Below are 27,084 nucleotides of genomic sequence, written 5' to 3'. Positions count from 1 at the left end.
GCTACCCCTTCTTCACAATCACTGACTGGGTCTCCTGCTAATGCACAAGGTGGGGGAGGGAAGGGAAGTTGGGAAGACGTCTCGACTTGGATCTTCCTCTTCCTCTCCCCAAATAACCCTGGCTCCTTTCTCCCTGGGCTGCAGGTGAATATGCAAACAGAGCTTTGCGTTGGACTGGGAGCTGGAGAACTGGCTAGCCCCTCTTTGTGACCTTGGATAAGTCACTTTCCCTCTCTGGTCTTCCCTTTCCCCATCAGCAAAAATCATAAGGCTGACCTAAGTTGTCAGAAATCCCTTCTGGCTGAAGAGGCCAGCAGCCCTGGGCAGACTCGGCGGTCAGTGGTCCCAGAGCCAGGGCGCTAACCGGCTACACTGTCCCTGGGGACCGGAAGCACCAGGACTGCCGTTCCCTTCCCTGGTGGGGTGTAGGGGAGAAAGAGGAGTCGTCAACACCTGGGCCCTGAACAGAGCTGGACTGTTTCCCAATAGTGACTTTCAGAAACGTGGCTGCACCCTAAATGCCCACCCAGCAGCTGTCCCCAGACAGGCTGCCCCCATTCTGGCCGCTCGCCATCGGCCCAGCTCCCAGCGGATCGGCAAGGGGCCGTTCGAGGAGACAAGCCTCGGACGAACGGAACCCCAGCAAGGAGATGGACGAAATGGAGGCGCAGCCCGACCACCTAGAGGGCAAGGGACAGAGTGCGCGACAGAGCAGAGGCAGGAGCGAGAGCTGGACAGCGCGTCGCACGGTGAGCGCAGGGCGCGCGGGGCTCCACACCTAAGGAGCCGCCCATAAGCCCCGAGGGGGCGCGGCCCGGGAGGTCGGAGGGGATACCTGCGGACCATGCAGTCCCGGGTGCCGGCCAGCCGCCAGGCCAGCTGCCCATCTGGCACAGCGCAAAGCCTGGAGCCGGCGCACCCGCGCACCCCCGCGCACCCCGCGGCCACGGGAGGGGCCCGCGCTGCAGCCGTCACCGAGCTAGCTCCCAGGGCCCCGCCCGCCCCCTGCCTGCCCCGCCCCGGCCCAGGCCCCGGCGGGCGCCCCCCGCGGCGCTGCCCCGCCCCCGCCGTCCCGCGCCGCCCCGGGCCCCGGCCCGCCGCCCGGCCGCCGTCCCACCTGGCGCAGCGCCGCCCTCGGAGCCCGCGCACCCGCGCACACCCGCGCACACCCGCGCACACCCGCGCACCCCGCGCACCCCGCGGCCGCAGGAGGGCCCAGTGCCGCCGCCCGCGAGCTCCCAGGGCCCGGCCCGCTCCGGCGCCCGCGCTCTCGGGGCGGACTCCTGGCCCTCCGAGATCTCCCGCCCGGCGATGGCCCCGCTCGGATATTTCATATTCCTCTACGGCCTGAAGCAAGCGCTGGGCAACTACCCGATCTGGTGGTGAGTGAGCCTTCCTCACGTTCTCCCCGGCCTCTGTGCGTCCCCCAGCCGCCGTCCCCTCGGGCAGGGCCCCGCGGTGGCCCAGAGCCCGCGCTCTGCCCAGCCCTCCTGTTCCGAGGGTGGTTTGTTTTCCTTGGCGGCCAATTTCGACCTGTTCGGGCCGGGGCTGGGACGCGGGTGGCGGAGTTTCCGCGGACATCGATCCCTCGGGCATAGAGGGGCTCCCGGCGTCGGACGGGGCGAGCAGTGAGCTGGGGAGAGGCAGGAAGTGGGACAGCACAGATGGCATGAAAGCTCGGGCACCAGAGGCCAAGAGAAGCCAGGAGGGCGAGCTGGGAGAGGGAGATCCGCCTGAGACTTTCCTTAAGGACATGTCTTACACACACACACACACACACACACACACACACACACACACACACACACACACCTTAAAACAAAGTCAGTGAGACAAGACCGAACAGCTCGGAGCAGCGTAGTTACGTAAAGACTGCGGAGACTCGGCCGGGAGTGGCGGGCGCATTGGGGCCAGCACCCGGCCCTCCTGCGCCTTCCTGCCGCTGTCCCGACCGCGATGCTAAGGAGGGGCTTCTGGAGAGGTAAAGAGGGAGAAAGCATCGCGTTTGAAGGCTCCTTAGTGAGAGGCTCCGCGAACCCACATCTGAGAGGGCTGGGGCGTTCCGTCTTCCACCACAGACAAGACACATTCCCGTGAGACCCTCCTAAATCTGGCGATGGAAGTGCAGATAAACCAAGGGAAGGGTCCTGAGGGTCTGCAGCACATATCATGAGGGGAGGAGGGAAGCGAATTTGGTAGAGCTCCCCACAGGCAAGGGCCACCCCGGCTCCCCAGTGGAGAGGGGAGGGGCGCTTTGAGATGCCCAACATTTGACGAACACAACTGGGGGGAATGCGGGAGCCGAGCGGCCTGGGCGCGCCGCTGGAGGAGACCCAGATCGGAGACAAGCCTTCACACACACATGCGCGCGCGCGCGCGCACACACACACACACACACACACACACACAGCCAGGAACTCTCTCCGACGGCTTGCCTGGAATTATAATAATTACGCCGAGGGGAAGTTGGGGCGGGGGGAGACTGAGTGAGCCGAAGTACATCTAATCCGATAATAATTTTTCTCTTCGAGATTGTTCAGGAGCGGGGGCGCCCTAGGTGTGGGGCGCGGGTCCAGGCGCAGCCTGGCGGGACGGGGCGGGGCAAGAAGGAGGCACCGGCGGGTACGAGGGCCTGGGAGAGGTGGCGGGGAGGCGGGGACTTGCTTCGGGGACCCCCGCGCGTCCCGCACCCCCGCGGCACCTGCAGCGCCCGGTCGTCTTCTGGAGCACAGGATACAGCGGGCGTGCCTCCCGACGCGGGGACACTGACGCCGGGGGAACCAAGGGAGCGCGTCTGAGAGAGCCCCGCGGCCGCCCGCTCCCGCGCAGGCTTCTAATTAGAACCCGCCGCCGCCGCCGCATTCCTGGGCGCTAGTGGAAGCGCTTTCGCCCCTGCGCTTCTTCCATAAACAAGGGCCGTGTCACCAGCCTCTGGCCACCCTACGCGGTGGAATCTTTGTCCTTTTGGCCCTGAGTGTCCCTGGCCTTGCTCCCCTCAACACACGTATGTCACCCTTTCCACCTGGGCCGTATGTGTTCCATTTGAAAGGATCCTGGGACATGCTTAGTGTATCCGGCATTCTCCAGATCCGTGGGGAGGGGCGTCCCCTCCCCACCGACTCCTGGTCAGTGACCCACCCAATCAAGAGTCTAGAGCAACCTTTTGGCCCCAGAGGGAAGACGGCGCCATGGAACCCCCCACTTTGCTCTCCATAGGATTCTCACATTCAGTGATTCTCTTGTTTCCTGGGAAGAAGCATCTTCGGTGGCCACAACCTCAGGACTTACTGAGGACCAGCAGTTTCCTCTCCTCCTCCCCTCTGCCCCCAGGCTGGACACAGGAAGGACGTGGTGGTCTCCACAGTGGACATGAGCGTAATGAAAAGGAGGGCTCACAGAGAAAGAAATGGAGTTTCATAGCAGGCGGAAGGCTTTCTATCTTCATACCCTACCTGATGGAGTTTCCCACAGGTGGCTCCTTCTTTCTCTTGCCAACCCCCTCTCCCACTTCCCTCCCTTCCCCAAGTGAGGCCTTGGAGGGAGACCCTCTCTTTGTAACTTCTCACCTTCACACTCAGCCTCCCTAATTGGTATTCTGTTTCACCTTCCCTCCCCAAAATAAAGCCACTGTTCTCATCACTTCTCTCCACCCCACCCCCAGCTCCTCGCATATGAAAGTGAAAGTGACAGGGACTTCCTCACCTGGAGAAACAAGGAAACAACCCAAATTGGGAGTAATTAGGCTTTGAAGTTGGTGTGGGCTTGGTGGGAGGGTGGAAGGAGAGGAGGAGGTGGTGCTGCATCCTGTGGGAATTTAAAGAGCCAACTGCCTCCCCGGGACCGTCTCGGAAGAGTGTCCTTCACCCTAGATGCTCAAGGTCCAAAGGCAGGTTCCGACAGAGGCACAGAGAGACAGCCCTAAGACCAGAATGTTGAAAGCTACGGAGACCTCCAAGAGGTCTGTGCTCCTTGTGTGACAGACAACGGGGTGGGGGTGGGATCCAGAGAAGAGACCTGGGAGGTGACAGGACAGAGGCCTGGGCACCTGACCCCAGAGGCATAGCACGGCCAGACGGCCCTAGCCCCCTCCCCCTCACTCCCCTTGTCCAGACTGAACTCTTGTTTAATTAGAATTGATCAGAAGGATCCAAGCGAACACAGAACAGGCATCATGGTCAAGGGGAGCACGTGGAACCCTTGAAGAACAATACCCAGTGTGCACCTGTGCTCCATGATGTGCTTTGGGCACCTGCCTCCTACTTCCCGTGTCTGGGCTGATGGCATCTTGTGATCCCCCTGAGGCCTAGCCAGGGCCCTGGAGGTCAGCCTGTTTTCTCCCCTGCCCCCTCACCATGGGGCCAGGCCCCTTCATTTCCCCCACCAGGTTGCAGTGCTCCATTCCCGCCATCTTCTGCCTCTGTTCTCACTGCCCTCCCACCCTCCACTCTAACCCCATACCCTCACTGCCCCCAGAGCTCCAGCAGCAGTGCTTTCACCTGCCCAGAGAGCCAGGTCCCCCTTTCCCTATCGGGACCCCCTTCCTGCCACCCAGCTCCTCACCAGTTTCTGATGGACCTAGGGCTCCCCAGCACTGAGTGGCACCTGGAGTGGACATCACCCCAGCTGGCCCGGGAAGTTCCCATGTTCACGTCCCCTCTTCTCCCACCCCGGGCCAGCTCAGTAGCCTGAGACATGCTCCCAGTGCAGCATTCTCCGGTTCTCCCACCTTTCACTGCCTCTTCACCCTCCTCCTTAGTCCCCGGCACCCCACACTCATGTGCACACAGACACCCTGCTCTGAGAATGTGTCCAGACCCCAAGGAAGGCCAGCTCAGCTGTCACCTGCCCCCCACCTTCTAGAACCTCCTCTCTGCACAGCCTTTCCTGGCGCCAGCCCCACTGGTTCTTCAGGCCCAGGGGTCTTCTCAGTCCCGGGTGGGACATAGGCTTCCCTCAGTGGGACCCACTATTTGGGGGTGAAGGTGCACATGGAGTTCAGGGAGAGTGAACAAGGGCTCTGGAGGCACTGCCCAGGTCCCAAAGCCTCAAAGGGTGGGTGAGGTGGGGGCTGAGGAGGAGGAGGGATGAGCAGCTACACAAGGTGAGAGGTTGCCTGTGTCAGATGACACGGGACCTGGTAGGGCTGAGCAAGGCTCTGAGGCTTCTCAGGCAGGCAGGGCCCAAGCAAGCAAGACTTTCTGAGCTGCCCTGCCTCTGTGAGCCTGCACCACTGCGAGTCCCTCCCCAGGGCAGCCCTGTCCCTCCCTCCAGTCCTTCCTTCTCACTCTGCCCTGTTTGCCTGTCCCTCTCTCTCTATGTTTCTCTCTCTCTCTGTGTCTCTCTACCTGTCTGTTTCTGCCTATCTCTCTGTCTCTCTGTGTGTCTGTCTGTCCCTGTCTGTCTCTGTCTCTCTGTCTGTATTTATCCCTCTCTACCTCTGTCTCTGTCTCTCTGTGTCTCTGTCTCTAGCTCTCTCTGCCTCTCTCTGCAGCTCTGAGGCTGGTGATGGTAGTGGCTAGCCTATGAAACTAGAGAAATCCAGACACCAGTTCGACACCCCCAGCGTTGTAGGATCTCAGGGCGCTGGGAACCATGTTCCTCCACAGAACCACCAATGCACATCCTTTTCTTGAGGAGCAATGTTAGAAACAACCATAGGTAAAACATATGTGGTCAGAAAACTTGTTTTGTACCACCAAGTTCAATACCCATCATCTTGATTCCTTGACAGCCCACCACGGCACACGCTCCTTCCAGAGCACAAAAGCATCACTCACCTCTCACATCCAGCTCTCTCTGACTTGGCCACCTAAACACTTGGGACTCTGTCTGGGGCTCAGGTGCAGCAGCTTCTCCCAAGCTGGCTAACCCTGCATTTTACTGGGCTTCTTGTCATTTTTTTAAAAAATGATTTTGTTTTATTTGCACAAGCCTGCTGGAATTCTTTGTGACAGGGAAGAGGGTGAATAAATACAGTTGAGGAGGAATACAGTCTGGAAGGGTTGTAAAACCACACTTTCCACGGTGGGTCCCAATTACAAATCTCCAGCCTGCAGGAATAGGAATTGCCTTGTTCCAGAGGGGCTCTGCCACCATCCTGCAGGTGTGGCCCAGGACAGGGAAAGCAGGGCTTGGATGTACCGCCTGTCCATGAAAGTATCAGTTATACTCAAAATGTGGTCCACAGACCAGAGCCCATCCATGGATGGTTGTCCGTGAAGAAATAAGAACGGAAGTTGAAAATAGGTGTTTGGGAACAGTCATGGCAGTTTTTTAAATGTATAATTTTGTGCAGCATTTTAATGTAATCTATAAGAATTGGTGAGAAATTTAAAAAAAAAAAAACCAAACCAAGTTCTCTAGCTAGTTTGAGAAGCCAAAGCCCCCCACGGTAGGCAACCCCTGCTATGCCCAAGTCTGGGATCATCCATATGGACCACGTCCCCTCAAGGCTTTGCCACCCAGCACTTGCCATTTGCGCTGTGGAACCAAATGCCAGAGTTTGTATTTGCCCCTTTTAAGTGTAGTTGAAGGACTTGAGCCACCCATTGTTGAGAAGTGTCAGGGGAAGACCCCCACTGCTGTTCAGTGTGTGAGAGGCTCTCGGGGAAGGAGGACTGAACTTCTGTGTGGCTCCAGCAAAGGCTGGGAGCAGAGGCTACAGGTGACCAAGAGGCAGATTTTGGCTCAGTATAGGAAAGGCTTCCTGGGTCTGAGAGTGGTGGTGGTGAGCTGCCCGTCCCTGGAGAGGTAGAAACAGAGGCTGAGGAAGGAGCAGCCTGCTTTGGGTGGAGGGTTCCCATGGACACGTCAGCGGCTGAGAATCCGAGGTTTACAAGGCCCACATCCTCCCCCCACCCCCACCGTAGTCAGCACTGCAGCTAACAGTCTTCCTGGTTAAGTCCCCTAGACTCTACCAGGCACAGCTGGGGTAGTTTGGTTCACAGTTACACAGCAATCGATGAACCCATCCTGGCATGCCTTTACCCGCAACCCCCCAGCAGCATGCCCTCCCCACCTCGTGCACCTACATCACATCACACTTGCCCCTAGCCTCGCTCAGCTGGTCCTGGACCTGACGATACCCGCCTCCTCACTCCTCACCTGGCTGGGCTGGACACTGTGGGGTGACATGAAGAGACAGAGAATAAGGCTCTGACTCCGGCCAGGCTGCCTGATCTCAGGGGAACCTGTCCTTCCCTTTGTAGAATTGTCACAAGGACGGCACCTATATCACCAGGCTGTGAAAGCCCATGGGGTATTTGTTCTCCTTCCTCCCCTCTTGACCCTTCACCCCTTGTAGCTCCTAGATAAGATTTGGTTGAACAAATGAATGAAGGAATGAATGGATGGAATCTTTCCTGTGAAAAAAAGAAATTATCAGGTGGCCTGTGCTTGGGGACATGAGGACACAGCTGACTGTTTTTACAATCCCCCTGACTGAGCCCCGGCTCTGGGGCTGGGTCCCCACCATGCACCAGAGCAGCTCTGCCTCGGTCTCCCTCCCAGCCTCTCCAGGTGACACCCTGGAGGTGTCTCACACTTTGGTGCTTCCACATTCCATCCCCGACAAAACGTGCCGCTGCCGCCCAGGGAAGCGGGCAAATGCATGGCCGCGGGCACGGGAGCCTCTGCCCGCCTGCTGGGACTTGCGCAAAGTATGTGTCAGTAATCCCGGCTCGGCCCGTTGGGGCAGGAGGGGGTGCTGGGAGGGCTGCAGGCAGGGCCATGCAGCCCAGGGGCTGGGAAGAGATGGCCCCCAACACCAGGGACCCAGATCCTGGGACCCCTCCCCATGGGCCCTCCTATCGCCAAAGGTGTTCCAGCTCCTGGGGAGGGGTCTTCCAGGCAGGAGAGAGAGAGAGCATGGAGGCATGTGGGCTTTTCTCGGAGACGCCACAGTGGGTAGAAAGAGAAGGCAGAAGCTGGAGGGCTCTGGGGCAGGTGAGCACCCCTGGAGGAGTCTGGGTCCTGTAAGCCTCCTGGACAGCTCCATCCAGAAAGGACAGAGCCTACCCATCAAGCTGGGTAGCCATCAACCCACAGGGCAACCAGCCCCACACTCAAGGCCTCTGGTCTCAGGACAGCAACCTGGTCCAGCTGTGGAGAGGCCCTGACCTTAGAAAACAGCAATTTGGGACAGGACAGGCACTCTAGAATCCTCATGTGTCACCAAGGGGAAGACCCATGAGACCAGCCAGGGTCCTCCTCAGCAGAGGCCCTGCAGGCAGAGTGCAGAACAGGGGCCCCCAGATGAGGACTGAGCAGAGATCTGTGCCTTCGAAGGACAAGAGAAGATGTGGCCTTGCTCTCTGGGAGCGGCCCCTCATGGCTCAGACATGGGAGGTTGTGCATGAGGAGTGGCAAGCTTCAGCAGGGTCCAGAGAGGGCGGCTAGCAGGGCTGGGAGCACAGAGCACTTCCTGGAGAGGTGGCCCCGGATGACGTGTGGACAGAATGTGCCCCAGCCCCGCCAAGGTGTGAATGAAACTGCCATGCCCATTGCTCACTTCCCCTCCAGGAGCCTCTGATAGAATGTGGTCCAGCACCTCCTTAGACAGACGGAGAAACTGAGGCCCAGGAAGGAAGGGCAAAAACAGTTAATTCAGTGAATAATACAGCTGGTGACCACATCCTGCCCTCCAGGCCCAGCCAAGCTGTCCTCTCCCCAGAACCCCTCTCTCTTTGAGAATTGCTGTGAAGTCCCAGCTCTCCCTCCAAAATGCGCACAGCCACAGGCAAGGGCAGAGCTGTGCCCACAGTGCACAGGTACCCTGTGTTTGCTGGTCTTGCAAAAAGAAATCAAACCAGGACTCAAGAAAACTAAGAGCCTATGACTCCGTTAAGATCTGCCAGGTAACGGTGCACAGGCACTTAGCCTCTCCGGTTGAGGATCCACCCCCAGAGGAGCCAGGCAGGGGCGGGCTGCTGGCGCCTGCTCCAGGTCCTGCCTTTGCCCCCAGCCTCTGTCCACAAGAAGAGCCATCTGTCCTCTGGTTTCGCAGCACATTTACGGTAAAATCCGCTTGAGTGAAGGCCGTCAGCTCAGGTTGGGGCAAAGCTGGCCCAGGCTGGGTCCTGAGTGGCCTCCTTCCCCTGCATGTCACAGCCAGCGCCTTTGCTCTATCTTGAGTAAGACTGCCTGGCAAGGCGCCTGGCCTTTCAACAGTGCAACAGCGCAGTCCTCAACAGGAGCGAACCAGGGAGGAGGGAGAAAAACCATTAGTACTTTCAGGAGGCAGCCGTGGCTCACGTGGCCCCAGCCACAGGCTGGAACCGGAGTCTAGGAGCCACTTTGCAAACTGCACACGTGGTTGCTTTGGGTTGAAAATAGTACCCCCACCGAGAAAAAAAATATTACTAAAAAATTAACCAACAATAGCATTCACAAAAACCTGGAAATAAAAGTTCATCAACTTACCAACTTAATACAGGCATTTTCCTCACTTTAGGTTCTTATTTCATTCACACATTTTTCCTGATCGTAATAACAGTATGCAGAGAAGATCGTGGTCTGTTTTCTAGGGTGTGCCATCTCCCATTAAACATTTTGCATTTGTGGGGCCTTCTCAGCGATGGTGCTAGCAGTTACTCAGGCCTGTGGTGTGAGCGTGCTGTAATCTGCTTGCCTGATCATTGGCCCTTTCTGCTGTATGGATGGCCCTGCAAGGAGGATCTCTCCAGAGTTGGAATTTGGGGTAAAGGCTCGGGGCTCAGAGGAGGTGGGGGGGGTCCTCCCATATCTGCGCAGGGAAGGGTGCATTCAGTTTGGGATGATCTGGTTTTTAGGGGCCTTCGGGACATCCGATGTGACATCCAGTTGAGCATTTAAAATTCTAGCTCCCAGCCAGGGGGCGGCTGAAGATGAGGGTGTGAGTGTTTCCTGGTTGCCAGCCTGCACTTCAGGGTTGGCAGCAACAAGGGAAATGGAACAAATTCCTCATAGGGTGAACTGTGGTGGCCAAGTGCAGGGTGAAGGAAATGGGTGCAGTGAGGGCAGGCTGGCCTCTTGGCCTCTGCCCGCAGGCTGGGCAGGGCCTTCATGCCCCTGTGGTTCCCAGGCCCCCAGGCCCACCGCCCCAAGGGAAGGGCAGCACACCCCCCTCCTGCCTGGCTTTCCCTGAGGCCACAGGACACAGCTTTCGCCCATTAAGGCAGGGCCAGCGACCCCTGAGGTCATTGTTGGTAGAACATCCTGCATTGGCGATGGCCGTGAGGAGGGGGAGATGCATGGTGATCCCAAGGCAAGGTCAGGACCTCACGGTGACCCAATACATGGGTCCGAGGGTAAAGGAGGGGTGACTGATTATGGGATTCTCACCCCCAGCGCTCACCTGAACACCACCATCCCTCCTGTGAGTGGCCCTAAGTCAGGCCCCTTCCATCTCCATCTGGTCCCCAGTTTGCACACCTGTCAAGCATGTGAGAGGCTGAGGGGGAGATTGGAAAATTAACCTGAAGCCCCAGACACGCAGGTGAGAGCTCAGAGTGGGTTCCTGGGAGGTTAATGAGGCCTGGTCCACGCTTGTTACCCCTCCAGAGAACCCCTCTTAGCAGCACTGGACAGAAGACCATGACTTTGCCTCCTCAGGGTTTGGAAACAGGCAGTCCATTCCCTGCCTCAACATCCCCCTTCCCACCACAACACTTCTGGAATGTTCACTATTGCTGCTTCCTTCGTCTGTCACCAGTTTGCTCTTTTTAGGATCTTCACCACCTCTGGAAGAGAGATGTGGGGTCCGGCCCCTGCTTATTGCTGGCTCTGGGACACTGGACTGGAGGGAAGCAAGTGGCCAGCCCCATGCAGACAGATGGGGCTGTGGAGGGCGGGGGCTCACGTCCTGAGCCTGGCTGAGTGCGCTCTCCCCTGCCTCTATAACAGATCTCGTGTTCTCAAAGAGCAGCACTGGAAGTTTCTGGAAGCCTTGGGATTCAGAAGCAGAAACCAAAGGAAAACCTTGACTGCCAGACCAAAGGGTTTGGACTTGAAGCCTTGGGAGGCTCCTTCGACTCAAAGTCCCAGGACTCAAAGCTGGGCTTACCTTCAGTGATCCCAGAATTGGTGGTTTTCAAACACCAGCAAGCATCAGAACCCACTGAAGGGCCTGTCAAAACAGGGCACTAGGGCTTCCCTGGTGGCGCAGTGGTTGAGAGTCCGCCTGCCGATGCAGGGGACGCAGGTTCGTGCCCCAGTCCGGGAGGATCCCACGTGCCGCGGAGTGGCTGGGCCCGTGAGCTGTGGCCGCTGAGCCTGCGTGTCCAGAGCCTGTGCTCTGCAGCGGGAGAGGCCACAGCAGTGAGAGGCCCGCGTACTGCAAAAAAACAAAACAGGGCACTAGCCCCGGGTTTCTGATTCAGCAGGTCTGGGAGGGCACCGCCTTGGGACTTGCATTGCTGACAGGTTCTGTGGTGCACATGTTGCCTGCCCAGGGGCCACCTTAAGAGGACCCACCTGTCACCCAGCTACCTGGCATGATAGCTGGGGAAACCAAGGTGCAAAGGGTCCAAAGTAACAGGCAAAGTTGACCAGCCAGGGGACAGACTGGAGCCACCACACACATCGCCCTTCAGTGATTGTTCTGTGTTGGAAACAGGGTCATATTGAATCAGGGAGACCAATAGTGTTCTGTGTCTTTGGGTTTAGTGTTGTCTGTGTGGGATTTGTTTATTAATATGATGTTTATCTTACTCTCTGTCATGTTCATGTTCCTCCAGATTTATATGTTGAATCCCTGACACCCAATGTGATGGTGTTAGGAGGTGGGGCCTTCGGGAGGGGATTAGGGTTAGATGAGGTCATGAAGGTGGAGCCCCCATGATGGAAATAGTGTCCTTAAAAGAAGAGGAGAAGACACTAGAGTTCTCTGCTATATGAGGACACAGCGAGAAGGGGGCCATCTGTGAACCAGGAACCCTTCGCCAGAACCCCACCATGCCTGCACCCTCATCTCAGACTTCCAGCCTCCAGGGCCGTGAGAAATGAATGTGTGTTGTTTCAGCCATCCTATCTGTACTCTTTGCTGTGGTGGCCCACACTGACCAAGATAATTGTTCATAAATGTTATCTTGTATGTACTGGTATTTAATACATTTTAAGAGCATAATAGCATATTAGAAAGGGGGGGCCTGGGGAAGCCAACCTGCCAAAACCCCATCCTGCCATGTTAACTCGTTGACGTTGGTCAGGTGTCTTCCTCTAGCCCCAGATTCTTGGTCCAAGAGATTCCCCGGGGTTCCACCTACCAGGTTGTGTAGGTTGGAGAGAGTCATATAGTGGGCAGGGCCAGAGCCAGGACCACACAGGTGATGGTGATGGAGCAGGTAGGCCAGTTAAGTAGCTAGGCAGTGGCTAATGGCAGGTGGTGGCAGAAGTGATGCCAGGGGCTTTGAAGGGGGAAGTAACCAGCCTCCAAGAGAGAGGCACTGGTCCCTGAGGAGGGGTGGTGCTGGGGACACAAGCAGAGGAGGGGGAGGGAGGGAAGAGCTGTCTGAAGGCTGTGGTAACCAGCCCTTGAAGGTGGCAGACCCTTGGGCTACACAGGGAGGGGCCACCTCCTTGCGAGGTTCAGTTCCTTCTGGCCTGAGCAGCTTGGAGGATGAGAGAAAAGAGCCAGCATGAGCAGAGGAGGGAGATGGGGAATATTCAGTCTTCACTGCATGACAAATGACCAGAGTTACGGCTTCAAATATTACCTGTGCATTCACAGAGTTCACGGCTCTGCAGGTCGGAAGTCTGCGCAGCTTGTCTGGGTTCCCTGTTCAGGGTCTCTAGCGGCCAAAATCAAAGTGTTGACCAGTCTGGGGAAGAATGTGCTCCCAACCTCACCCAGCTGTTAAATTCTGGTCCCTGCAGTCCCCATGTACTTGCGGCTACCTGCCAAGGGTGGTTCTCAGCTCCTCGAGGCCACTTTCTGGTCCTAGAACACAGCCCCTTCATCTCAGAGCCAGCACCAGCTTCAGACGCTGCTGATGTCTCCAACTTCTGCTACCAGCTGGAGGCTCTGCTTTGAAAGCATGCATGTAGATAGATTAACTCAGCTTGGTGGCCCTGATTTATGTCTGCTGTCCACTGCAGGTCCTGCAGATATAGCAAGTGTGATCTGTCTACGTTAAGAGTTCTGGACAGGAAGGTGGGCACTCTTGATGCCATATCAGAATCTGGGCTTGGTGGGTGGGAGAACAGGAGAGTAGCCACCTCCTTCCAGGGGTGCATAGCCGCCCTCTGTCCCATCCGCCCAAACCACGTCCCCTCCCAAATGCTCCTTAGATGTCCCCCTCTGGATGCCAGGCCCCTGGGACAAGAAAATGACATCTTTATTTGTACCCACCACTAACAGCAGTTGAACTCACCTTCAATTATGAATGGAGGTGACAAACTGCAGCAGCATTTGTGGCTTCTGAGATGCTGTCACCAGAAGAAAACAGATACTTTCGTCTCAGATGACAGTTTGTTCAGAGATTACAAAATGCCATTGAGCTCTCAGCCCGTCATGTAGGCTCAGTAAAGAAACACACAGCCCTGAATCACAAGTTGTTCCCTGTTGTAACCCTGTGTCAGTCTGCTTGTTTTCTTGTAACTGTTTCTTTCTTCTCCACTTGGTCTGGGATGATGACTTGACTGTAGTGCAGAGAGTTTGTGCCGGCCAAACCCACTTCCCCTAGTGGTCACATCTTACACAATTATCAGGATGGAGACCACGCTAGTGCACAGCCAAACACAGGCTGACTTCACCAGTCTCTCCATGGATGCCCTTTCTCTGTTCTAGGATCTGACTTGGGAGCCCAGGTCGCATTTGGTGTCGTTGCATTTTATGCACTCTGAGAACTTGGGGAGGCGTAGAACACCAAGATGGTGGTGCTCTGTAGTTGCAGCACTTTCCAGTTTACAGCATTCCTCTCCCACTAGGCTGTCTCTGGTCCCTGGCAAGACCCTTAGACAGGACAGTACGTGGTTATCCCTGGGGTCTGGGGCCCAGAGTCCTGGATGCTCCCCAACATCCTGTCCAGCCCCCAGCCCCAGGCCAGTGCACCCTCCACTTCCTCCTGGAAGGGCATGGGAGGAAGGAGTTACAGATCTTGGTTTTCCAGGTATTAATTGACTGCGGGCAGCTACCTTCTTCTCAGATTAGAAATTGGAATCCTGGGGGTGGTAAGGAGATAACATATGTCCAGTTTGGAATTTTTTTCCAGCTTTATGGAGATATAACTGACATATAACATTGTATAAGGTTAAGGTGTACAACATAATTATTTGATGTATTTACATGGAATAGTGATGTATAAATTTCCAAATTATTACCACAATAAGGTCAGTGAACACAGTTTGGATCTTTAATATGAACTTCTTATGAACCAGTTTATCCTTCAAGGCCCAGCAAGATTCAGTGACCTGAGTTGGGCCCCCTTGACCCTTCCCTGCCCACTTTCTCCCACACACTGGACCCTCCTGTGTCTGACAGGACCACCCCCCCCCCAACTCTCTGCCCTCCTTGGGCAGGGTCTGCATCACCCAGATCCTCTTGGTTGCCCAGCTCTGGAACAGAGGAAACTTTCTGGAAATAATTCAAGGAACTAAAGGGTCCGCCAGGTCCAGAGCGGGTGGGAGAGGGATCCAGTCAGGCTTGGTGGAGGCCAGAACAGCTGGAGTGGCATCTGGGCTGGGAGCTGGCTGCCAGTACTCTGGCCGTGCTCTCGGAGGTGGTCATACGGGGCCTGGCTGGGAGGAGGTCTGGGAGGAGACAGGGGTAGGGGAGCCGACTCAGCACCCCAACCTCGGAATGAGCCTGGGGAGAAGCTGTGAACTTGAAAGTCCCACTCTGCTTTCCCTGGAGCTGCGGCGCGGCGGCGTGAAGGGAGGTGGGGAGGGGCCGAGGTGGGGGCAGGCTCTATGCTTTCTGTGGGTGGTGATGGGGTTCTGGGGATGCGCAACTCAACCCCCACTCAGAATGGGTCCTGGCCTCTGGCGTCTGGCAGAGGGACCGGCACCTTGGGAATGGTGAGGACCAAGAGAGACTGAGTCTTCTTTCTCTTTCTGTCTGAATTGAGTGACCCCTTCTTTTTCCACTTGCTCTGAGTCTCCGAGTACATTCTGCCAGTAAAAAGAAATCAACTGAGTGGATTTGCCTTCTGACGGACCCTCTTCGTCCCTTCTCCAGTTCGAGCCAGGCTGCCAGCAACAGAAGAGAAGAAGGAGAGAACCCCCATGAACCTCAGGAGCCAGGCCCTTCAGAAAGGCTCCATGACCGGAGCCATGAAGGTCAAACCTTACCCCAATGTTCCATCAGGAAATGTTCAAACATCCAGAAAAGACGCAGGACGTCGACGGAGAACATCTATGTACCCACAACTCACATTTTACCTGACCCAGTGTATTCCATACCTAAGCATCCCTCTGTTCACCCACCTGTTCATCTCATGTTTTATGTGCCCTCAATCCACTCTTTCCCTGAACACTTTGGCTGGCTCATCATTAACTAGAGTTCAACATTTGTTTACAAATCACATCCCATGTGGAGCATCAAAATGCGGCACAGATAGATGTGAAGTACCCTGGCTCACGGAGTGCAAGAGCCACAGCCTGTCAGGGCAGCCTCGCCTGGAGTGACAGCTCATCCCTGCTTCCAAATGGAAACCCCTAGTCCCAGGCAAACTGGGACAGTTGGTTCCAGCCCCACCTCACCTGCCAGCCTCTGAGGCACCTCTGCTGGGGCTCCTGTGTGCTCCAGGGAACTGGAGAAGATTGAAAACCACTAGCCTGGCCCCCACAGCCACATCTCTGGCCTGGCACTCCATCGAGGCCTCCAGGACTGGCCACGGCAGCCCTTTCTTGGCCTGAGACAGAAGGAGCCTGGTGAGTGACCAACCAGGCTAGCCAGAGATGGACTTTGAACTATGGGAGGTGCCATAGAAGCTGCTGAGGGATCCTGAGCCAGAGTCCTGATTCTCCCCCAATCCAGCTCCTGCCCTGTGTTCCACCTGCTGTCTTCACAAGGCTACTCAGTTCCCGTGACCCTTCCGCATGAGCCTCTCCACTCTTTACAGAAGATGTCATCCCAAACTCTTGTGCTGCCAGTTCCACGTTACATCCTGTTCATGCCGAGTGGAGTGGGGGGATAATGCTGGGCAAAGGTGGGAGGCGGGGAAATTCAGGGTCACCGTGAGGGGTACCACATGGTGGAAACAGATAGCCGACCTCAGCCAAGGGCAGTCGGAGGCCAGCCACATGTGCCGATATAGGCAGAGTGGTCACTGGGGCTGGGATGGGATGTCTCAGCGGGTGGAAGGGTGTAGAAACTGGCTGGAGTAAGTTGGGTAGGAAGTGGAGGTGATGATGTTCTGGAGGAGGACTGGGGCCCAGGGAGTTTTGCCCTCTGATTTACAGGTGGGAGGTTCTCCACAAAAGCATGGGCTGAGAGTGGCAGTGGGCACGCAAGTTAGACACGGCCTACCTCCCCCGCTGCCCACCACCAACCCGTCCTGGACATCCGACCTCAGCCTGGAGTGGGCAGAGCTGGCCCATCTTCTCCACCCTGAAATCCTTACCCTGCCCACTGGGTGCCTCCAAGAGCAGACTGCTGACCTTGGCCTGCATGCCACCTCTCAGTCCAAGGGCCAGCTTCCCTCCCACCCTCCCATCCGTGCATTCAGCCTGTCCATCAGGAAGCTAAGCACCTAGGGCAGCCCAGGGGTCCCAGAGAAGCAGCAGAGCAGCCCCCTGTGGTCTCCACTCAGAGCCATCTGTGCAGGACAGGGTGCAGGAGAGCGAGGCTCAGATCACAAAATACTTCCTAGAGAGGAAAGACCTCACAGCTGGGTGAAAGCAGAGGGCTGGACTTTCTGACAGACTGTGGGGTGGGTGTGAGAGAGAGCTGGGGAGGGTCAGGCCTGGCCGGGCACCCAGCACCCAGTAGGCTCTGCAGGTAGTAAAGGAACAAGCAAGGGAATGAGCCAGCCCCACAGTCGAATGCCACTTGGGAATACTGACTCAGGCAGTGGCATGGGGACGTCCGTGATATCTGGCACGAGGTCATGGCTGGTCTTTGGCTCATCAAGTCATGAGGATGGACAGGATGGGGAGTGTGCCCAGGGAGGGGGATCAGATATTGGAGCATGGATGTGGGAGGGACCCAGGAGGCCAGGAGTCTGGTCTGGAGGCTTCAGGCCTTCCCCAGGAACGGACACTCTAGGGCTGGCCACTCATTAAAAGAAGGCTCAGCTTCACTTGAACACCTGACTGCAAGGTGTCATGGACAGTCCCTGGGGAAAGACAGGTTTTAATTCTTGAGAGATGCACTTGATCAGGAAGGGAGAGCAAGCAGAGGACGAGGGCTGCATGGTTGCCCAGAAATGGTGGGCAGGAGGGTACGGGATGAGAGGATACCATACATGGAAACCCTGTGTTCAGGACTTCAAGGAGAAGTTGCCCTCTCCCAACCAGCTAACTGAATACAGAACTACATAAATGCTGCCAAGGCGAGGCGTAGAGGGTGGCCCTCACACAGAAGGGCAGGGGGACTGTGGGGGATACCAGGGACTCCGTGTGGCCACGGAGATGCATGGGACGAAGCCCCACGTCAGCTGAGAGATGGGTGGAGACAGGAAGTGTGCGGGGAGGCTGGTGTGACAGGAGCAGGGAGCTCACAGGGTGTGAGAGGAGTAGCTGGACAGATCCAGATTCTCACAGGACTGTGCAGTGAGGAAATGTTCTCTCTGGGTCATCCAATGAGGCATCTCCAGGTACTGAAGGGCATGGGTTTTGTGCCTTAAGGTAAGGCAGCCTCTGAAGATTTTGAAGGCGAAGAGGGAAACATGTTAGGATGTGATGTGTATTTCCAGAGAGTGGGTTTGTTGCTCTGAGAGACAGTGATCCTGTTTCCTACCATTCTCACCACAGCTGAATGGAACTGGGTTAGACTCAGAGTAGGACTTCCTGAAAGTCAGCATCTTAATGCAGGTGTGTGGCTTGCTGAGGGACACAGAAACCTTTGTCCCACCTTCTCAGGGGCGCTTAGCCCTCCCAGGGGAGAGGAGGTGCCAAACAAGAGGAACCTCCTGGGGGGGGGGGCAGCTGAAACGTTTATAAAGCTGCCATTGCCTTGGTTTCCCCACCAAACAAAGGAAGGGGAAACAGACATTTCCACCTGGATCCCACCAGAGAAAGCTACCAGATAAGCAGGAAGCACCCTGTCAGGCAGAGGGGCCACTCTGGGCCTGGGACACACCACACCCGACACCCCACAGGGAGGAGGAGACCCGGCTCCCTGAGGAGGAGAGAGCGCAGAGGCCAAAGGCCTGGGTGAGCGTGGGTAGCATCTGTACCTCTCTGTGCTAAGAGAGTCCACAGATCTCTGGGGACTAGGTAAGAAGGCACAGAATGCTGTTTCCCTGGAACCACCCCACTCCCAGTTACCCTCCTAGATCTGTGGGGCCTCCCATGCTTTGGTCTTCTCCTACCACCCTAAGGGTCTTCATAGCCCCTTCCAAGAGCTGAAGAGCCTTTGTGATATCAGCGGTTGATGGGGGGGCAGGCTTCCACAGCCGGCCCTGAAGAGTAGCAGTGGCCGCACAGTCATTCACATGGAACACCCACCCAGGGGTGAAGGAAGCACTGAGACGCAGAGGAATCAAGCAGAGCTCTGCCAGCAAGAGCCCATCAACCCACTACAGAGACAGATGCATCCACAGGTGACAGGACTGTGGGTCATCCATTGGGATGGGCAGATATAACAACATGTCACCATGGGATTGGAGAAGGTCTTTCCCCTCTGCTCCAAAAAGGACCTGGTGGTTCTTCCTCTTAAATCAAGGTGTAATCACATATAGTAAAATGACCCCATTTCAGTTAGTTTTGGCACATAAACACATGTGTAACCAACACCTCCATCAAACACAGAGCGCTTCCTTCACCCTAGACCAGTATGGTCCAGTAGAACTTTCCACAGTGACTGAAATATCTAACCATCCAATGTGGTAGCCACAGGCCATGTGTAGCTGGTGTGACGGAGAAACCAAATTTTTCTCTCATTTATTGTCATTTTGCTTACTTTAAATTACATAGGCATGTGTGGTGAGTGGGAACAATTTTGCAAAGCACAGACTGAGAAACATTCTCTCATGCTGTCTTCAGGTCAGGCCAGTCCTCCCTATGAATGAGGAAACTACCCTGATTTCTGTCCCCATCCACAGTGTTGCCTGGCCTTGGTCCCCATCAGAGGAGTCGTGGTCACCCACACTGGGTCAGGCCTCTCTTCAGCACCCTGCCAGGGACATCCCTGCCCTTTGCATCAGTTGTCCACTCCTCTCTGTTTCCAAGGAGAACTCCACTGCAAGAGTAAACACTGTCTGTTCATCCACACTTCTATGGATGCATACTTGGGTGGTTTCCAAGTTTTTCTCTGATGATCACAGCCCTGTGAATATTCTTGAGCACATCTTATTGTGGACATATGCTGTTATATCTGTTGGGTAAATAGCCAAAAGCCGGCTGGCACGGTCGGTATGAGTTCAGCGGTGATTTTCACGCATGTGATTTAGCCACTGCTGTACCCCATCTCGCCGCTGCTCCAGAAGTGGCCCTCCTCCCTCTTACCACAGACCCAGCCGCTCCTCTCTGTGCTGACCCAGCAACACACTGTATCCTCGAGTTCCGTCCTCTGCGCTCCTGAACAGTTTCAGGGTGCTACTGTCTCCACCCCAACAGAACGGGGGACGCCTGCAGCTGCGCAGAGAAGCAGGCAGGCCTCCACCGCTTCCTTGATTTACTTTCTGTCAATCCACGTGCACATCTTGATGTTTTGTGCTAAGCCTCAGGTACAGGTTAGGGACAGGCTTCCTGCACGGTAGAAGCACACCTTGCCCTGGAATGCACAAGCGTCTGGAAGGAAAGGGCCTGTGTGCATCCTCCAAAGAAGGTTCACACTAAGGCAAGCCTGGCTCCTGCTCCTGTTTCATGGGCCAGCAGTGCACCCCTCTTACTAACCAGGCCCCCTTTTCCTCCTCCCCCAGGTCCCTGGCTGTCGGGCCCCAGTACTCATCTCTGGGGACGCAGCCCATCCTCTGCGCCAGCATCCCAGGCCTGGTCCCCAAGCAGCTGCGTTTCTGCCGGAACTACGTAGAGATCATGCCCAGTGTGGCAGAGGGCATCAAGATCAGCATCCAGGAGTGCCAACACCAGTTCCGTGGCCGCCGGTGGAATTGCACCACTGTCAACAACAGCCTGGCCATCTTTGGCCCTGTGCTGGACAAAGGTACACGTGGCACCCGTCATGGCTTTTCAGGCAGAGGTGGCAGCCCAGGGATGTGCGTGCAGCAGGGTCCAAGCCAGCTTCCCCCTCAGTGAGGGTGGGCACAAGCCACTACATTCCCCTCTGCCTTCGTGTCTCACCTATGCTCAAGTGTGGGAACGGCACTTCCAGCAGAGGGGGCAGTGCTGCACAGACCTCATTACCATAAGCATCTCCCATGTGGGTCCTTTCCAATGCTCACCCACTCTGGAGGGTGCTCCTGACACTGGGAAGGATGTAAGATCACGCAGAGATTCCTCCTGCTTCCCCTTTCCCAAAAGCGATTACGTAGTTCCGCGGGGACAAGATTAACCATTGCAGGTTTCCTGCAGGAGCCAGGACTTCAGGCAGGTCTTAGAGAGAAAATATAAAAACAAACAAAAAACACAGAAAGGGAGAGGGTTGGAGATCACAGAGGCACACAGCAGAAGTTATTCAGGGTCATGGAGCCAGGGGTTTATTTTGGGAAGGAGAGGAGGATTGGGAGTGCTGGGTATTGGTTAACTTACGGTGAAGAGCAAACTTTCACAAAACCTAGTAGTTTAAACAATATTAATCATGTGTTATATGTCCCAACATCTGCAGATGTAGACAGATGCAGTAGGCAGGGCTGGTCTCTGCACCTCTGCTGGTCCTCATTTCTCTTACATATCTGGTGGCCAATGCTGCGGTCAGCAGGAACACCCACAAGTAGCCTCTTCACGTGACCTGGGTTCCCTTAAATATAGTGGACAGGCCCTCCAGCAAGTGGGAGGAGAAGGAGGGAGAGAGAAAAAGAGAGAGAAAGAGGGAGAAAGGCTACTTTCACTGAGCAAAATGTTTTCAAGATTTATCCACCTGTAGCATGTTTCAGCACTTTATTCCTTTTTATGGCTGAATTATATTCTATTGTATGGATGGATCACCTTCTGTTTACCCATTCATCTGTTGATGGACACTTGCGTTGTTTCCAACCTTTTTTGGCTATTGTGAATAATGTTGATATGAGCACTTTTTACAAGTATCTGTTTGAATACCTGTTTTCAATTCTTCTGGGTATACTCCTAGAAGTGGAATTGCTCAGTCATATAGTAATTCTGTGTTTTGAGGAATTACCAAACTGTTTTCCGCAGCAGCTGCACCATTTTATATCCCCACCAGCAGTACATGAGGGTTCCAATTTCTCCACATTTTTGCCAATGTTTGTTATTCTTTGTCTGTTTTTTCCTTTAGCCCTCCCAGTGGAAGCGAAGTGATGTCTCATTGTAATTTTTACTTGCACGTCCCTGATGGCTAATGATGTTGAACATCTTTTCATGGGCTTGTTGAACATCTGAATGTCTTCTTTGGAGAAATGTCTATGCAAGTCCTTCGCCCAGTTTTTAATTGGGTTGTTTGTCTTTTTGTTGTCGAGTTGTCAGAGTTCTTTATATATTCTAGACACTAGATACTTATCAGAAATACAATTTGCAAATATTTTCTCCCTTGTATCGATTGTCTTTTCAGTTTTGTGACAGTGTCCTTTGATGCACAGAAGTTATAATTTTGGTGAGATTCAATTTACCTATTTAGATGTCATATCAAAGAAAGCATTGCCTAATCTAAGGTTGCTAAGATTTACACCTGTGTTTTCTTCTAAGAGTTTTACAGTTTTACTTCTTACATTTAGGTCTTTGATCTGTTTTTAGTTATTTTTTGTATATGGTGAGAGGTAAGGGTCCAGCTTCATTCTTTTGCACGTGGGAAACCAGTTATCTCAGCACCATCTGTTCCAAAGACTAGTCTTTCCCTCATTGAATGGTCCTGGCACTCTTGTCAAAAATCAATTGTCCATAGATGTCTGGGTTTATTTCTGGACTTTCAATTGCATTCCATTTGTCGATATGCCTGTCATTCTGCCAATATCACACTATCATGTTTTCTGTAGTTTTGTAGTATGTTTTAGAGTTAGGAAGTATAAGTCCTCCAACTTAATTTTTGTTTTACAAGATTGTTTTGGCTTTTTTGGGATCCCTTGCAATTCCATATGAATTTTAGGATGGTTTTTCCATTTCTGAAAAAAAGGCAGTTGGAATTTGTTTTTAAACATCTCTATTGGAGTATAATTGCTTTACAATGGTGTGTTAGTTTCTGCTTTACAACAAAGTGAATCAGCTATACATATACATATATCCCCATATCTCCTCCCTCTTGCGTCTCCCTCCCTCCCACCCTCCCTATCCCACCCCTCTAGGTGGTCACAAAACACTGAGCTGATCTCCTTGTGCTATGCGGCTGCTTCCCACTAGCTATCGGTTTTACATTTGGTAGTGTATATTTGTCCACGCCACTCTCTCACTTTTTTATGGAGATTACATTGAATCTTTGAGAAGTATTGCCATCTTAACAGTATTAAGTCCTCTAATCCATGAACATGGGATGTCTTCCACTTATTTAGGTCTTCCTTAATTTTTCAGCAGTATTTTGTAGTTTTTAGTGAACAGGTCTTGTACATCTTTGGTTAATGCATTCCTAAGCATTTTTATTCTTTTTGATGCTATTATAAATGAAATATTATTTTATTAATTGCCTTTTCAGATTGTTCACTGATTATGTGTAGAAGTACAATTTATTTTTGTGCTTTGATCCTGTATTCTGCAAATTTGCTTAATTGTTTCATTAGTTCTAAGAGTTTTGTGTGGATTCTTTAGGATTTTTTATATATGAGATCATGTCATCTGTGAATAGAAACATTTTTGCTTCTTCCTTTCCAATTTGGAATCCTTTTATTTCTTTTTCTTGCCTAATTGCTCTGGCTAGCACTTTCAGTACTATGTTGAATAGGAGTAGTGAGAGTGGGCACCCTTGTCTTCTTCCTGATCTTAGGGGGAAAGCTTTCAATCTCTCACCATTGAGTATATGATGTTAGCTGTGGGATTTTCATAACTGCCCTTTATCAGGTTGAGGAAATTCCCTTCTATTCCTAATCTGTTGCGTGTTTGTATCATGAAAAGGGTGTTAGATTACATCAAATGTTTTTTCTGAATCAATTAAGATGATCATGTGGTTTCACCTTCATTCTATTAATGTGGCATATTATTATTGGTTGATTTTCATCCATTGAACCACCCTTGCATTCTTGGGATAAACCCCTCTTGGTCATGGTATATAATCCTTCTAATATGCTGGAGGACTTAGTTTGAAAGTATTTTTCTGAGGACTTTTGCATCAATATTCATAAGAAATATTAGCCCATAGTTTCTTTTCTTGTAGTGCCTTTGTCTGGTTTTGGTATCAGGATAATGCTGACCTCATAGAATGAGGTAGGAAGTGTCCCCTCCTTTTCCATTTTTTTGGTAAGAGTTTGAGAATGATTGGTGCCTACTCCTCTTTAAACGTTTGTTACAATTCACTAGTGAAATTCTTCTTTGCTGGGAGGTTTTTCATTTCTAATTCAATCTCTTTACTTGTTATAGGTCTTTTCAGATTTTCTATTTCTTCTTGTGTCAGTTTTGGTAGTTTGTGTGTTTCTAGGACTTTCTCCATTTCCTCTAGGTTAGTCCTTCATTTTTGAAAGATAGTTTTGCCAGATGTAGAATTCTTGGATGACAGTGTTTTTCTTTCAGCACTTTAAATATATCATCCCACTGCCTTCTGGCCTTATTAGTCTCTGATGAGAAATTGGCTGTTAGTCTTATTGAGGATCCTTTTTACATGATGAATAACTCTTGCTGCTTTCAAGATTCTCTCTTTGTCTCTACCATTTGATAGTTTGATTAAAATGTCTCAGTGTGAAGCTCTCTATGTTTATCCAACTTGAAGTTTGTCGAGCTTCTTGGGAGTATCTTGAGTCTTTGAGATTTTTTTAAAATCAAATTTGGAACTTTTGGCCATTATTTCTTTAAATAGATTCTTTCTGCTCCTTTCTCTCTATTGTCTTCTTCTGGGACTCCCACAATGTGTTTGTTGCTACATTTGATGGTGTCCCACAGGTCTGTTCATTTTTCTTCATTGTTTTTTCTTCCTTCTCCCAGACTGTATAATTTCAGTTAAACTCTCTTCAAGTTCACTGATTCTTTCTTTTGCCTGCTCAACTCTGTTGAAAACTTCAAGTGAACATTTCATTTCAGTTATTGTACTTTTCAGCTCCACAAATTTTATTTAGATTCTGTTTATAATTTCTGTCTCTTTACTGACAGTCTCTCTTTGTTGAGAAACTTTTCTCCTGGTTTCCTTTATCTCTCTGAGAACATTTAGGACAGTTGATTTAGAGTCATTGTCTAGTATGTTCAGTATTTGTGCTTCCTCAGAGATAGTTTCTGTTAATTTAATTTTCCTTTTCCTATGGGTGGGCCATACTTTCTTGTTTCTTTTCATGCCTAGTAATTTTTTGTTGAAATGTGGAGTTTTTGAATATTATAATATGGTAACTCAGGAGATTAGATTCTTCTTCCTCTTCAGGGTCTGTTGTTGTTACTATGGGTTGTTGTTGCTTGTTTGTTTAGTGCCTTTTCTAAACTATTTTTAATTACTGCATTCTATGTCATGTGTGGTTCTCTGAAGTCTGTTTCTTTAGCTTAGAGTCAGCTAGTGGTTTGGCAGAGATTTCCTTAATATCCTGGGATAACAACAACAACAAGAAAAAGGCCCCCACTCTGCCATTTTGCTGATGCCACTTTGTATCATCTTTTGAGACCTAGCCTCAAAGGCTGGGCAGTGCCACATTCTGTTGGTCAAGGCAGTTACAAAGGCCCACCCAGATTTTAGGGTAGGGGACACAGACTCCACCCTTGATAGCATGTTAAGGTCACCTTGGGAAATGAGCATTAAGGACGGGACATTCATTGGTGTGGCCACCTATGGAACTGCCATCCAATCTAGGATGGGCCAACAGAGATTTGATGCCTAAGGTGGGTCCCCAGGGGCCACAGCTGAACATGCTGTCAGTAGCGAGAGTAGGCCACAGAAGACATAAGAAGAGAGGATGCCAAAGGAAGGCTACTAGGACAAAGGTAGGGTGGGTCACATCAGCAAAGATCTGCTGGGGGCCCTGTAGTCCCAAGGGGCATTGGTGACAGGATGGCCAAGGCCATGTACCACCTCTTCCACACACCTGCTTTCCCATCTTGTAAAGGGAAGCCCCATCCTTCTGTTACTTGGAGTCACCCATGATTCCTCTCCGTTGCAAGTCCCATCAACAGTACCTTCAGAGTCATTCCTGAATCCAACCATTTACCACCAAGCCCAGCCACCCTGAAACCGTGCATCATCAAAGTGGCTCCTATACAACCGTTCAGTCCCATTCCCAATGTCCCTGAGGCCAAAAGAGCTGTGTCAACCACACCCCTCCTTCACTTGGGCCCTCCAGGGCTCCCAGCTCTCTCGAATCCTCTGGCCCTGCTGCCTCTTTTCCCTCCTCCTCTTCATCCTCCCTGTGCCCCTGTCCAGCCCCACTGGCCTCTTGGCTGCCTCCCAAACACTGAGTACAGTTCTATCTCCACCTTTGTTTTTGCATATCCCTCTGCCATTGCTCTTTTCTCTGCCTTGTGTGTGATTCCCTGCCCATTTCCCTCAGTCTCCTTCTAAATGCCACCTTGTCTCCTGTGTCATGTAGCATCCCCCATGCTGACCCTCTCTATCCCTGTCACCCGGTATCACATCTTGCTGCCCGTTGTCCTCAGTCCTTTACCATCACATCCATCAACCACCCCATGAGTACTGTGAGGCCCACCCCAGCTGCCCTGTCTGTCTTGCCAGCACTTGGCCTGTACGTATGGGAGGAACAAATGGCCTTGCTCAGACCTGGCAGCCAGAATGCAGAGGAAGGAAGAACAAAAGATGTCTGGGAGGAAGACACACCAGGCCCTGAGACTGCTGGCATACTGTGGGCAGAGGTCCTGAGAGTGCAACTGAGCATTGCATTAAGGGCAGGTGGGGCCCGGTGGTGTTTGTTCAAGGGGTCGGGGCTCTCCGACATCAGGCAGTCATGGTCATGCCCCTCAAGGTTGGTCTGTATTCTCTAGGGGCAAGAAGGGGCAGAGGAGAGTCATGTCATGTGACATTGACAAGCAAGTCAGCTCACTTCCTGGAGCACTAGCGTCCCCATCTATAAAATGGGAGAATAATTGCCACAGCCAACTTCACAGAGCTACTGGCTGGGGTAATTATACATCAGCTCCTGCGGGGATGGCCACCGACATGTGTGGGAGAAGTTAGGGCCACAGGGTGATGTGACACATTGAGTGTGGGGGCATGTGTGTGTGAGTGTGTGCAAGTGTGTGTGTGCATGCATGTGCATGATTGTGTGTGTGGTGCCTGCGCGTGTGGGGTCATCTGTGGGTTGTGTGTGCATGTGTGTGTATGCATGTGTACAAGTGTGTACTTGTGTGTTTGAACACGTATGTGTTCACGTTTTTGCGTGTGCATATTTGTGTGTAGTACGTGTGTGCATTTATGTACATGTGTGTGTGGTGTGTAGTGTGTGTGTGGTGCAGGGTCCCATGCTGTGCCATGGTCAGGGAGGTATGCCCATCAATTTCACCATGCCCGGGAGGGCCCAGACAGGATCATGGTGCCATCTGGGTTCCTGGCTCCAGAGCCTGATGCGGGTGTCTAGGGTTCCCATACTCCTAAGTAAGAAGAAGTGTCAGGGATTTCGGGAAGAAGGCAGAAGCCTGTACACCTGACACGGCTGCCATCCTGGTGGTGGAGGAAGGCTGTGTCAGGTGGGGTCAGGCCCCACCTGGAAGCCAGAGAAGGAAATGTGGATTTATTTCTGGGCTCTCTTCTACCCCATTGGTTCACATGTCTGTCCTATGCCCAGGCCACACTGTCTTGACTTCTGT

At 53.0% G+C, this 27,084-nt stretch overlaps 1 protein-coding gene across 1 annotated transcript in view; it reads left to right on the top strand.

Annotated features, from left to right (window-relative positions):
- Positions 1-1,187: 1,187 nt before the first annotated feature.
- The window catches only part of WNT3A (Wnt family member 3A), a 47,017-nt gene continuing 21,120 nt past the window's right edge, over positions 1,188-27,084 (top strand). The window contains exons 1-2 of the mRNA XM_032628329.1: positions 1,188-1,382; positions 20,004-20,245. Coding sequence (XP_032484220.1) covers positions 1,312-1,382; positions 20,004-20,245 — 313 coding nt within the window. The 5' untranslated portion in view covers positions 1,188-1,311. The remainder of the gene's footprint in view (positions 1,383-20,003; positions 20,246-27,084) is intronic.

The sequence above is a fragment of the Phocoena sinus genome, chromosome 3 (genome assembly GCF_008692025.1).
Source record: "Phocoena sinus isolate mPhoSin1 chromosome 3, mPhoSin1.pri, whole genome shotgun sequence".
NCBI classification, from domain to species: domain Eukaryota; kingdom Metazoa; phylum Chordata; class Mammalia; order Artiodactyla; family Phocoenidae; genus Phocoena; species Phocoena sinus.
The sequence above is the reverse complement of the archived record's forward strand: the minus strand, read 5'-3'. Positions and strand labels throughout refer to the sequence as shown.